Source organism: Amblyomma mixtum, chromosome 1 (assembly GCF_055824585.1).
Source record: "Amblyomma mixtum isolate Tamu chromosome 1, ASM5582458v1, whole genome shotgun sequence".
NCBI classification, from domain to species: domain Eukaryota; kingdom Metazoa; phylum Arthropoda; class Arachnida; order Ixodida; family Ixodidae; genus Amblyomma; species Amblyomma mixtum.
In genome coordinates, this window is record NC_143012.1 from 285400998 (window position 1) to 285412887 (window position 11890).

An 11890-nucleotide genomic window follows, 5' to 3' on the forward strand; every position below is an offset into this window, starting at 1 on the left:
TGTGCGCAAAGCTAACCGTTATTCCTTTGAGTTTTCTCTATGGGCTTACAATGATACAAGGGTAGATGTCCGACGGCGAAATGCCACTAGGTAAGTATTTGTGTTCATATTTGAGGTGCCTTAAAAGAACCTGCGCTGCCTAGGTGGCGCTGCTAAATTTAAAGCCCCTTGGACATGCCGCGCCACCTCGTGAACAAATCGTAAAACCCTAGTAGGACGGCGCGAGGGGTCCTGTGTAGCGTTGTAGCGTGGTCGGCGAGCATAGCGTGGCCTTCGGCTTGTCAGATCTTTTTCGATTTGTCTGTGTTGTGAACCGCAGAGTGTGAAATTCAGAGTGACTTGATTGCCTCAGCGAACTGAAGTGTCACACGTGCACGCTGCAGCGGCTGTCATCATGCCGCCAGTGATACTGCAGTATGGTTTTCAGAAAATAGTTTCCGATATCAGTGGTATCTTTAACGGCGGCGCACTTAAGAAGGGCCGGAAGCTTTGTACCGCGAGATATGTGTACGCAATAGAGGAAACCATCCCGGCTGTTGGCGGACCGTCGTATCTGCGTGCGAAGTGCCACTCGCAAGTGAAGAAAGCCTCGTACGACGTAAACATTCAAGTAAGTGAATTTTCACGCATTTACTTTACAAGTTAAGCATGGTAAACATGTGCACATCGCCACGTGTTTCGCGCTTTTCTTGAACTATATTTACGCCGCTAATGTCGTGTCCTTGCGTTTCGATCGATGCGCACCGCTCCGCAGTTTAGTGTGTACGGCCGGCGCTCATGATATTTGTGGCCTCTGTTTATTTTTTTAAGCTGACTGCAGGGCGCGAGATCCACGGCGCATCGTGCACGTGCAAAGCAGAGGCTGTTGGCACGTGCAAACATGCTGCGGCTGTGATGCTGTACGTGAACGACGGTGACGAACCGTCGTCAACTGACAAGCTGCAGGTTTGGGGCCGCCCTGCTTCTAAACCGGACACCTCGAAAAAAGAGCCCATCGAGGATCTCTTTGGAGGTAAATAAAATAAATGAGAGGCATAAAATGACTGCAGCATTTTATGTTACCGCTACCTATTTATTTATGCTGAAAGCTGCCCTACACACAGCTTCATTGGTTTTAAACTTGTTATTGAATCATTCCAGCCACTAGCATCTGCTTTGCACGGCTGATTTTCATGTGCTTTCTTCGCTCCACCTCTAAAGTCCTTTCATGAACAGCCAAATTGACTCGTTGAGATTATAGCCATTGAGTTCGGTTTTCTTTTTTTGTATGAAAATCAGCCCAGCATCTTAAACCAGCTCGTTTGTTTTTCACGGTTGTATTACCATCATGTAAGAATATTTAATTATGAAATAATGCTCGGTATATATTCATATTTTTTGCAGGGTACCCAGCTATACTTACAATTAAAACCTCACATTTTTGTGAATCTGATGTTGGTTGTATGTGTTGTACTTGCTTTTTTTTCAGAGTACAAGCCTGTATATGTAGGAGCCAAGGCTCCGAAGGAAGAGCCACCATCATATGTTCTTTCGCACTTCCCAGACATTAACAGCAGCATGCATGCTGCCCTGCGCATTCAGCAGGTTGGCAATACTGAGCGTGAAGTGCAAGAAGTCCTTGAGGACCTGATATCCCAAGCAGCACTAAATGCTGATATAAGCAAAATAGAAAAAAATGCTTGATTATCAAAAGCAGCTGCCAGTGTACACGTCGAAAAGCATGTCACAGTTGGTTGCTGCTGGAGGCCCTCAGGAGCAGCTCTTCTTTAAGTCAAGAGTGGCTTGCACACAGTCCGAGGCTGCAGTTTTAGCAGCACAGACTGTAATGCAGGCAAAATGTGCACGGTTGGTGGCAGAGCTTCTATTGTTTTTATTCTTACCCTCATCATATGCTTTATGTATTTCATGCATGCCTTTATTTATTCAAACTGTAATGTCGTCCGATGGGGCCAGTAATGCTTTCACCTCTAAAATTTGGTGTGAGAATGCATGCTAAGCTTGCTAAAGCAAGATACCAGCTGGGCGGCTTTACGGGTCATTTATCAATGACATATTTCTATGAACATGTCTTCCCACTTAAGAAGTGTATGATAAAATTATGACAGCATGACGCTCTCCAAAACAACTGTGGAAGCGTTCAAATATGCTAACTGTAATGGTTCTTAATTATTGGGTTACTTGGTCTTGATTTGGCATTCTCCAACTATGCTCTTATCCATGAGCAAATGTAGGACCAGTGGAATTGATTTGAGGCATGACACCATATTAATGTCAACTGCAACAGTGGCATGTCATTCTTGCACTCACTGTTCGGAAATGTTCTGTTTACGATAATCCTCTGAATTCTTGCTTTGCTTGGATTCGCAGGTGGCACACAGAGCGTGCACTGAGAATTTCGAGCTCTACTGCCCATCGAGTGCACGGCCGCTAGATACAAAGCGCAAAGCGAGGTGCGGCCCGCCACGTCGCACAGAAACGGCGTCTTGGGCCTAGTTCTCCGTGCGCCCGCCGCGGCGCCACTGCTCGGGGACAACTGCTCGCAGGGAAACGCCGCGACAGCTGCGTCGGTACGCCCGTTGCTCACTGTTTGAGGCGTAAACAGTGCACTTTCTACTTGCTCATTAAAGATTGCATTTTTAAGTAGTCATTGAAAACGCCGATTATGTCACAATCACCGCAGCAGGTAGGAAGTGTATGCCTGAACGCTGTCCATAACGGCCGCCTATACGATGCACGACGGCGCGCGCGGCTGTACCTGAGGATGTTGCACTAATGCGCCTGAAGCTTTCGATCTACTTTTAAGGCGTAAGCCTTTTATGGCTCATGACTCGCCAGCGTGTCCGTCCGTCCATGCGTCCGCGGTAGCCGTCAATAATGGTTACTTGAAAAGTCAGTAATGATAGTTAATGGCGTAGTAGTATTTTTTATTATTTTTTATTTATCAAATACTGCCAACTGCCTCTTGGCAGTCAAAGCAGGAGTGGATACATTGTTCTTGAACAATTGCTAAGGTGAGTTTAACAGCGGCAAAGAAAGAAAACATGCTATTGACAAGCAGCCACGAAGGAATGTGCACAATCAAAAAACACAAAAAAAAGAAAGAAGGAATACACTTTGAAAGGCGGACGGAAAAGCAAGAAGCGTTGTAAAGAAATACTTGCTGCATCATAGATAAGATGACACGGCCGTAACAAAAGATTCAACTGAGGGCATGTCAGCTACTTCATAGGGTAAGGCGTTCCACTCGGCTGTGGTTCGAGGAAAGAATGATGAGCGGTAGGCGTTAGTTTTAACCTGCGGCATTACAATTGTTTTGCTGTGCTTGCCTCTCGTTTTCCTGGATTCGTTGAAGTGCATGTAAGTATGAAAATTTATTTTGACATGGTGGTTGACAATACTGTACATCATGTGTAGGCGGTGTAGTTTACGGCGCATTTATAGCGACGGGAGCCCAGCTTGTGTTCTCAGGTCTGAAACAGAGATACTTCTATGGTAAGCGTTAAAAATGAATCGAAGTGCTTTCTTTTGTACCCCTTCAATGTGATTGATGTTTTTCTTAGTATGAGGGTCCCAAACAGTGTCAGCATAATCAAGAATTGGCCTAACGAGTGTCGTGAATGCTGCAAGTTTTGTTGCACTAGTGCAGTGCCTCATGCGGTGCTTTAATAACCACAGCTTTTTTAGTGACGCCGACACAACATATTCAACATGTGCGTTCCACGTTAATTTGGAGTCAATTATAACACCAAGATATTTGAACTTGTCAACCCGCTTGACATCAGCATTGATAATTTTGTAAGTATATATTAACGGTTTTTTCTTTCTTGTGACCATCATGTGGGCACATTTAGAGACATTTAGGTTCATACGCCAGGATTGACACCAACTGTTAATTGCAGAGAGGTAATCACGTAGCACAATTTGATCTTGCAAAGATTCGATGAACTGGTACACCATGCAGTCATCGGCGAAGAACCGGTATTGTACAGAGGAATCCAAAGACAGGTCATTTAAATAGATCAGAAAAAGAAGAGGTTCAAGGACAGAACCTTGTGATACACCGGATAATACAGGGGCAGATGAAGAAAGTGAGTTTTCAATGCAGACATACTGTTGTCGATTGGATAAGTAACAATCAAGCCAATTCAAAATTTGTTCACTTTGCAATACACTTTTTAGCTTAAGTAATAACCTTTTGTGACAGACTCGGTCAAACGTCTTTTCGAAGTCGAGGAACAGTATATCAATTTGCCCACCCTGATCCAAAGCTACCATGAGATCATTAGTAGTGTGTAGTAGTTGCGTAACCGTGGATAGTCCACGTCGAAAACCGTGCTGTCCCTCAGAAAAGAAATCATTATTTTCCAGAAAACTGCTTATATGCTTAAAAATAAAGTGCTCCATTACCTTGCTAATGGTGCACAGGAGCTAAACAGGAGCGAAACAGTAGATGTACGAACAGTAATGATGATTAGTTAATGATACCCACTAAACGCGCACACTGCGCATGCGCAGTGCCCCATGCGCAATTTTCAGGTGGTTTAACAACGGCGCATGTACACTGACGTCGAAAGTTTGCACAGTGGTCGTATCACCCAGAGCTCTCTCGGGTGCTCTCTGAACGTTGATCGAGAAAGGATGCAGCCCGCGCGCGCTCCAATGTCGCCCGCTACGAAACGCGCTCGCGATGCCGTACGGAAGCGTTCAAGAGTCGCCAAACAATCTTCAACAGTCGCCAAGCAGAGGGCAGCGACAGAGGCGGTTAAAGGCTTTCGCCTCTTCGCACTTAAGATCGTCAAAGTGCTCCCTGATTTTTATTCACTTCTCGCTACCCCATGTAGACCGTGAATGAGACGGACACGCACAGCTGGTCACACGCAGTAAATTTCCGTTTCGTGTCACGTCGAATTTTGGCTCTTATATACACAAGTTATTGCAATTTATAAAAAAAAAACGATCATAGCTGAAGTTGTGGAACTTCATAAGCCCACCTGCAGCCGAGAAAACCACAAAGTACTTGACACTTTTATTGCATGGTCATACAAGAAAGGAAGGAACCATTCACAAGAACCTTCCTTGACCTTACTTTGTGTAGTCATTCTCTGTAAAATGCAAGGAACATGCCAGAGACCTGTCGCTTGGCACCCACTCTCTTCCTTTCCCTGACAGTCCTTGGCGAGCGATATTTTCAGCCACGCTTCTCGACGCTGTAGTTCAGAGGGAAACTCATGATATCTCACAGTTGGCTGTTTTCTGGAGTTCGTGACGGACAGCGGCACACGGCAGATGCGCGGCATCGTGCCCCATACACGTCCCTGACCTCCACACACGCATGCACGAAAATCCCAAAGAGTGCACGGCAGACACGAGGCAAACATTCATTCACGCGCACGCGAAAAGTCCAAATCCAGCACCGCAGACGCGAGGCAAACGTGCTCACTCACGCGCACAGCAGAAAGTCCAAATAAAGCACTGCAGACATGAGGAACGTGAGTAGTAGTAGTAGTGGTTTTTATTTTGCATTGAATATGGAAGACAAACGCGGTTTTACACGACGCAAACGCGGTTTTACATGACGCAAACGCGCTCGAACACGACGAAGCAAGGAGCGCTTCGGGAGTACACTCCCGGGACCTGTCCCCGAACAGTGGCGCCCCCACCGAAAACAGCGGCCGCGACTGTAAACTCCGCCAGGACATGCTCACCCATTGTCGGCGGCGCGACGTGGCTGGCCGCACCTCGCTTTGCGCTTTGCATCGAGCGGCCGTGTCGAGTGCTTACCAGACGACGTGGTTTCGACTCACTGGCTAAGCAGTTGCGGCACTCAAAGACGCCCCATGTGCCAGCTGTTGTGTATGGTGGGCATCTATTTTTCTAAACCACTGAACATGCCTAAACTAACTTTTTGAAATAGGACAAGTAGTGTAGTTTGCTGTGCTCTTGCATGGATTTATTTATTATTGGTAAACATACCTGTTGATATTGTTGTCTCTGCTCAAATACATGCATAATCCTAAGCAGTGAGAAGGCCTTAGCACAACTTCCCCTTTCCTTTTCTCCAGGCACCGAGACTGAGCCAGAGGCAAGAAGAGAATTTGAAAGAAAGCACTATGTACAAGTAACGCAGGTATTTTATCACTTTTTTTATTCTGTTCATGTTTTTTACTGTGGGAAAATAGCTTTCTTAAATTTTCATATGTATAAAACAGCAATCAAACAACAATTCTGTGTTTACAGGAACTACAAAGCACAATACAAAAGCAAATAGCTGATGTGCATACCTATTCATAAAGGCACCAACCACATCAGTACTGCTAAACACTAAGAACAACTACACAAATTAATAGACTTGTGCTAACTTTCAAGGGTTATTGCTTTTTTTATGCAAAAGGGCTGCTTTCTGTGTGCTTCTTGGCATACTTCATCAAAAAATGACTTCATCAAACTAAACTGCATTGTTGTTGATACGACTTCCGTGCCTCTGTTCTAGCTTTCAACTATATCAGCCAATTCATTACTATATTGAGATAGTATTTGTTCCTGCATGCATACAAGAAAAGCTTTATTGTGTACATGCTATGACATATTACCATGTAATGTACTGTGCAGGTCGGACTGGTTGTTCACCCGCAACAGCCCTGGCTCTGTGCAAGTCCTGATGGGCTCTTTGAATCATGTGACGGGACCATCTTACTGGAAATCAAGTGCCCGTACTCAAGGAAAAATGAAGACCTCATTGATCACGAGAGCTGCACAAGCTTTGTGACCTATTTGGTGTATGACGATGGCTGCCTGAAATTGTGCCAAAATCATCCCTACTACTGCCAGGTACAAGTAGCAATGTATGTGACCAACACTACGGAATGCTTTTTTTTTTGTCTACAGCAAAAAACAAAGTGTCACAGTCATTGTGGAAAGGGATGAAATCTTCTTGTCGGAGAAAATTCCTCGGCTGGAAGATTTTTACTTTTCTTTTTTGATTAAAGAGATCATGCAGTGACTGGTTTCAAGCGAGATTTGCTGAACACATTTTCGGTGGATACTGCAATAACTATCTTAGGCTTCCAGTAGGATCCAGGCAATACTATGGCACTAGGTGCTTTTCGTGGCAGCGTGCATACTTGACCACTTGCACCTCCTCATTGTGCCTGCCCTAGCAGAAACCCAAACAAAGGTGCCATTTACTGCCTTGCTAAGAATGCCTCTGTAAAGTAAAATTGTGTAAGAAACATTGACACTACGGCATTCATTTACAAATAGGATTATTAATATATTCAAGCCAAGCTATGTTAGCCAATCATATTTTGAGAGGTAAATGCAAGGACATGCAGTGTGAACTGCTAATGCACGTAAAAAATGATCAGGAGGTTTAAATACCCTCAAGCCTTCTAAATTTGCATTCTTCATAAATTGTGTGCACCTATGGTGCGTTGTGTGTCCATACAAAATCGCTCAGCTGAAAGGTTTCAATATCCTCGCAAATCTGTTTAATTTTCATTTTTTTGAATAGCGGGGCTTTGAAGATTAGCCAGCACACAGCACATATGAAAAATGTCGGACATCGCTGGAATAAGAGAGACAGGAATGCGGTTCCGCAAAATTCCATGTGTTTTGATCCTTTGTATTATACGCTCTACGTGCACCCTCACTTGTGCAATGTTGTAATTTGCTTTTAGCTCATGCTGTGAAAAAGGATGGTCTTTTACTGAAAATGGCGGCATGATTAGCACGCCACTTTTCACAGTTACATCTGCCCTGATTCCGGGAAAACCCTTGTCAGCCAAAATGGTATCTTGTTCCCCAATTAAATCCAGAAAACCACTGTCTAGAACGATTTCAGTGTCTGAACAGCGCCCTCCATACGATTTGGACCTGAAAATTATCAACCCGGATGGGGCAATTGCTACTAAGAATTTGAGGGTGAAGTCGTTCTTGTAAGTAGAGAACAACACATGTTGCTGCCTTACTTCTGTTGGCGTTTCTGTACGAATTTCTGTACAGTCAATGACAACAGTGCATTGCGGGTAATTTGCTTTAAAACATTCTGGCATAGTTTCACGTATTACATAAAGTTCTGGCTTGAATATCCATTTTTTTGTCACATGAACCAGTGTTCCTAATACTGCGTGAAATGTTCGTGACGCTGTTGTCTCGTGAATGCCGAACATCACTGCAATGGCACTAAATGGCAGCCCGTGTTTAAGCTTCAGAAAGAAAATTATGAGCTTATTTGGTAGACTTACGTCACTCCCTTTTTCTCTTACTTGGGGTAGCAAGCTAAGCATCAAAGCGAAAACATTTTCGTCAACGCCACAAAGGTCCCTTATGGCCCCAGGGGTTAATGAGAGAGTCTGATAACCACCGGAAAAACAAGATCTTGAATTAGGTCCCACTGCTCGATTGACCAGTGTTGAGCTTGGTGGTGGTAAGGAGGCCGCATTCATTGTCACTCCTCCTGCCATTTTGTTTGTGGTGCCTTTTTTCTGCTCACTTGTTTCTTTTTTTACAGAGAGGTCCAATGGCTCGAACTGCTCCAGTGCATCACTTACTGCTCGCTGCAGAGTAGAAAAAAAACAGCCACAGGGTTACAAAACTGATATCAGTGTACAGTGGCATACAATTTTTTCATCCATCTGAACGTTACTACGGGATTAAGTAATTTGTATCTTACATTGGTGTCCGCAGTTTCTGGATTTCGCACTGGCTCAGAAAAGCCAGATGTGTCGGGATCTCTTTCAACATTCTGTATGGAAAGCAGACAATGTTGTGCATTTTAGACAAAAACAAGAACTTCCACACAGAGCCATGTATTGGTTTAAAGGAACTACGAGATTAGGCACTTGGAAACTTACATTGCTGCCCACTGTTTCTGAATTTGGCACTGGCTCTAAGACGTCAGATGTGCAGGGATCCCACTAAACCTGAAAAATGACAAGCGAACATCTATATTGTACACCTTTGAAAAAAAAATGCAAACACAGCCATGCATTTTGGACACACCTGTTTATTTTCAACCTCTGCAGGTGGTTCTGTGTTTTTTTCTTCATTGAGATTCATACTCTGGTCATCATCTGGAGATACACTCTTCTGAGAGCGCACTCTCCATCTGTGAAAATAAAGGATCACATAGTCATGACCCCTGTATTATTTACACAAATCAGTGCTACCAAGCAAAGTCAGAACGCTCAAACGCTGTTTATCGTTTAAAAGCTAGGAACATTTCTATTCTGATAGATTTACTTCAGCGCCTGCTTCGGTATGTCTTTAAAAATTTTGTCAATATACAACCAGTGCCGCGGTCTACCTCTGCGGGATCAAGATATACCGACCACAATGCACCTAAATCCTTCCTTCGCAACCCGTTTCCCAGTGCTGTAATCACAGATTCATCAGCAGAACTTCGCGAAACGCTAAGAACGGGGCATCGATTTCGTAAATGTCATAAAGCGATGTATAAGAAATACGTTCCGCTGAAAGATAGTGCTCAGCATAACGCCTATGAAAGCGGCGAAATTAAAGAAACCCAAGCAAAGGCTAGGCATTAGCACGCAAGTTAAAAAAAAAAAACTGTATGTGCATGGGTAACTCAAGAACGAAAGTCCTATCAGTGCTGCTGCAATGATTACGATCTGATATGTATCGCGGTAGAAAACTTTCAGCCCTACGTCAGCAGATTAACTTTTCCTTTCAGTAAACTTACCTGTTGAACCTTTCAACTGGCATCGATGAATCACAGTGAGTCTCCCGGTGGTAATCCGCGGGAAAAATTGTTGGCACGTAAGCCGGGTGGTGCATAATATTGCTCTTCGCATTGCCGACGAAGTGCTTGCTGCAGATTCTAGTATTGGATGTCGGCTGCCATGGTGCGCCGTCTGGGCTGTAGTGTGAATGAATAGTGCTTTATGTAATGTACGCAACAGTATAGCGGCCGTACCTCATTTGAAAAATTAAAAACAACACATCAACGCGTCGAGAGCGGGCTTACGTACCGTACTCGCCGCACTGCTTGGATCCATCTCTCCCGGCGCTCTTTTTCGTAAGGCTTCGACGGGAACGCGTAAAATGTAACTCCTTTTTCGTATCCTTCTTCGGTGTGGCATTTGTACACGCAGCAGTACCTTCTGTTTCGGCGTTTTTTTTTGCCGGCCCTCGGACGTCTCAGCAGCGTTGGCCATCTTTGTCCTACCGAGCGCTTGAGGAGCCGACGGCTAGGCGGCGCTACTGGTACGGGAGAAAACTCCAGCGCAGGTTGCCCATAGTGGAGGACATTTAGTTTTATTCCGAATAGCGTTAAGTGTGTTCCCGGCAAAATATAGGCTTATAAGTAAAAGCTTTCTGCTGATACTTATAAGTACGAACAGACCGTAAAATGGAGCTGCAAATCTCGCAGCGACATCTGCACGAAGAATATTCTGAATTTTAAAGGGCATCGATGTCATTAAGTCTCGCACGTTAGCGAAAAACGCAGCGTTTGCCTGTTGCCCACCTGCACAGTTGCGCACGTAGCCCTTAACACCGAGAGGTACGTGGACCACCGCCGTTAATTATTGCACCAACGCATCACTATTACGTGATTACAGTGAAAGGCAGATAGCCCAGCTCTGGCGTGCACAGTTCATAACCGACAGGGTTTTCTTTGCCAGCTTTCGCGGTCAAGTGGCGCGTAAACAGCACGTGTAATGTTTTTTACTACCTTCAAAAAGTTTTCTTCTAATACTGGTAGCGTGGCGGGAAAGCGAATGGATGAGCTCACGGCTCGGTACTAAAGACTATCAAGACATAAGCTTACAACTCTTGCTGAACAGCCAAGAACAGCTGCTGAAAGGAGATTTCGCCTAACGCCGGGCAGCGCTCGAGCGGTCAGTAGGAGTATAGTCGCGCGTCACGATTAACTCAGTTTATCAGTTACATCTTGTTTATTTACCCTATTTACTCTTTTGCACCTGTACGGCTGACTTTTCGTTAGAATACCAGAAAAAAATAAAGGGCCGTTAATAATAGCTCTGTAATCCCGAATTCACTATGATATACTACGTAGCGCTAGGTAGTCTACAATAATATGCTATAATATATCATGCCGCAAGATACAATTGCTTAGGAGTGCTTACACATTGGTAGGACAGCTGGAATATTGTCCCATGCCTGGCGATCGTGACCGGCCCTATAAACTATTTCTTTCCCTGGCAATTTATGCCATTTTAAGTTCACACAAAAATAAAAAATCTTCAATAATTAAATTCTAGCGCTGTCATACCATGCTTAGTTCGTTCAACGAATTGACAGTCGGTTCGAAAAGGGGCAATTCATAAGCCATGAGCTTAAGCATGGCTTGCTGTCATGCTTGGAATTGAAGCATCTATCCGTCACATGCAATGTCGTAATATAGGTCATACATCGCATGCCACTTTTCAGAACATAGTTCCAGGTGCAAGTTCTTATTCATCTTGTGCTGGATGTGCAGTAATCGTTGCGACAGCAAAAGTTTGCATTTGTACGTTAGTGCGTCATCCATGCTGCATCCGGAGGATACTTGGATGTCCTGGGATAGAGTTCAGTTGACAGAGCTGGGGCTTCGCAAGTTTTTCTCGGTTTAGACCTTTAAAGAAAATCAAATAGCACAACTCATACACCGATGACCCAATCTGGCATCATAAACGCGGCACTACACCGAATCGCTGTCTGATGATGCGTGCACAGGGCTAATCACACTGAGCGTGAACACGGCTACGCGCACGCGGAGCACCATCCTGACCAAGCCGGTAGCAAACTTGTGCAAAGCGGCAGACGACACGAAGCACCACGTCGAGATGTCTCCCTTTTCGTGCGCCACTCTGAACTGATTCAGGATCACGTTAGATGCTATGGCACTCCGCAAGTACGTGGGCGCGCA

General features: G+C 44.7%; 3 protein-coding genes across 3 annotated transcripts; 2 read left to right on the top strand and 1 right to left on the bottom strand.

The window, feature by feature from the left end:
• Positions 1 to 394: 394 nt before the first annotated feature.
• Positions 395 to 2419, top strand: LOC149371933 (uncharacterized). The gene is made up of 3 exons (XM_089566252.1): positions 395 to 610; positions 811 to 1012; positions 2368 to 2419. The coding sequence occupies exons 1-3, from the start codon at positions 395 to 397 to the stop codon at positions 2388 to 2390; spliced, it is 441 nt and encodes a 146-aa protein (XP_089422378.1). The 3' UTR covers positions 2391 to 2419.
• Positions 2420 to 3955: 1536 nt separating this feature from the next.
• On the top strand, positions 3956 to 9131 carry LOC149371934 (uncharacterized). Its single transcript, XM_089581398.1, has 5 exons — positions 3956 to 3967; positions 5762 to 5858; positions 6063 to 6127; positions 6610 to 6842; positions 8510 to 9131. Exons 1-5 carry the CDS (start codon positions 3956 to 3958, stop codon positions 8595 to 8597), a joined length of 495 nt encoding a protein of 164 aa, XP_089437524.1. The 3' UTR covers positions 8598 to 9131.
• Positions 6120 to 8444, bottom strand: LOC149371935 (uncharacterized). The gene has a single exon (XM_089568005.1). It carries the CDS (start codon positions 8442 to 8444, stop codon positions 7488 to 7490), a length of 957 nt encoding a protein of 318 aa, XP_089424131.1. The 3' UTR covers positions 6120 to 7487.
• Positions 9132 to 11890: the final 2759 nt, after the last annotated feature.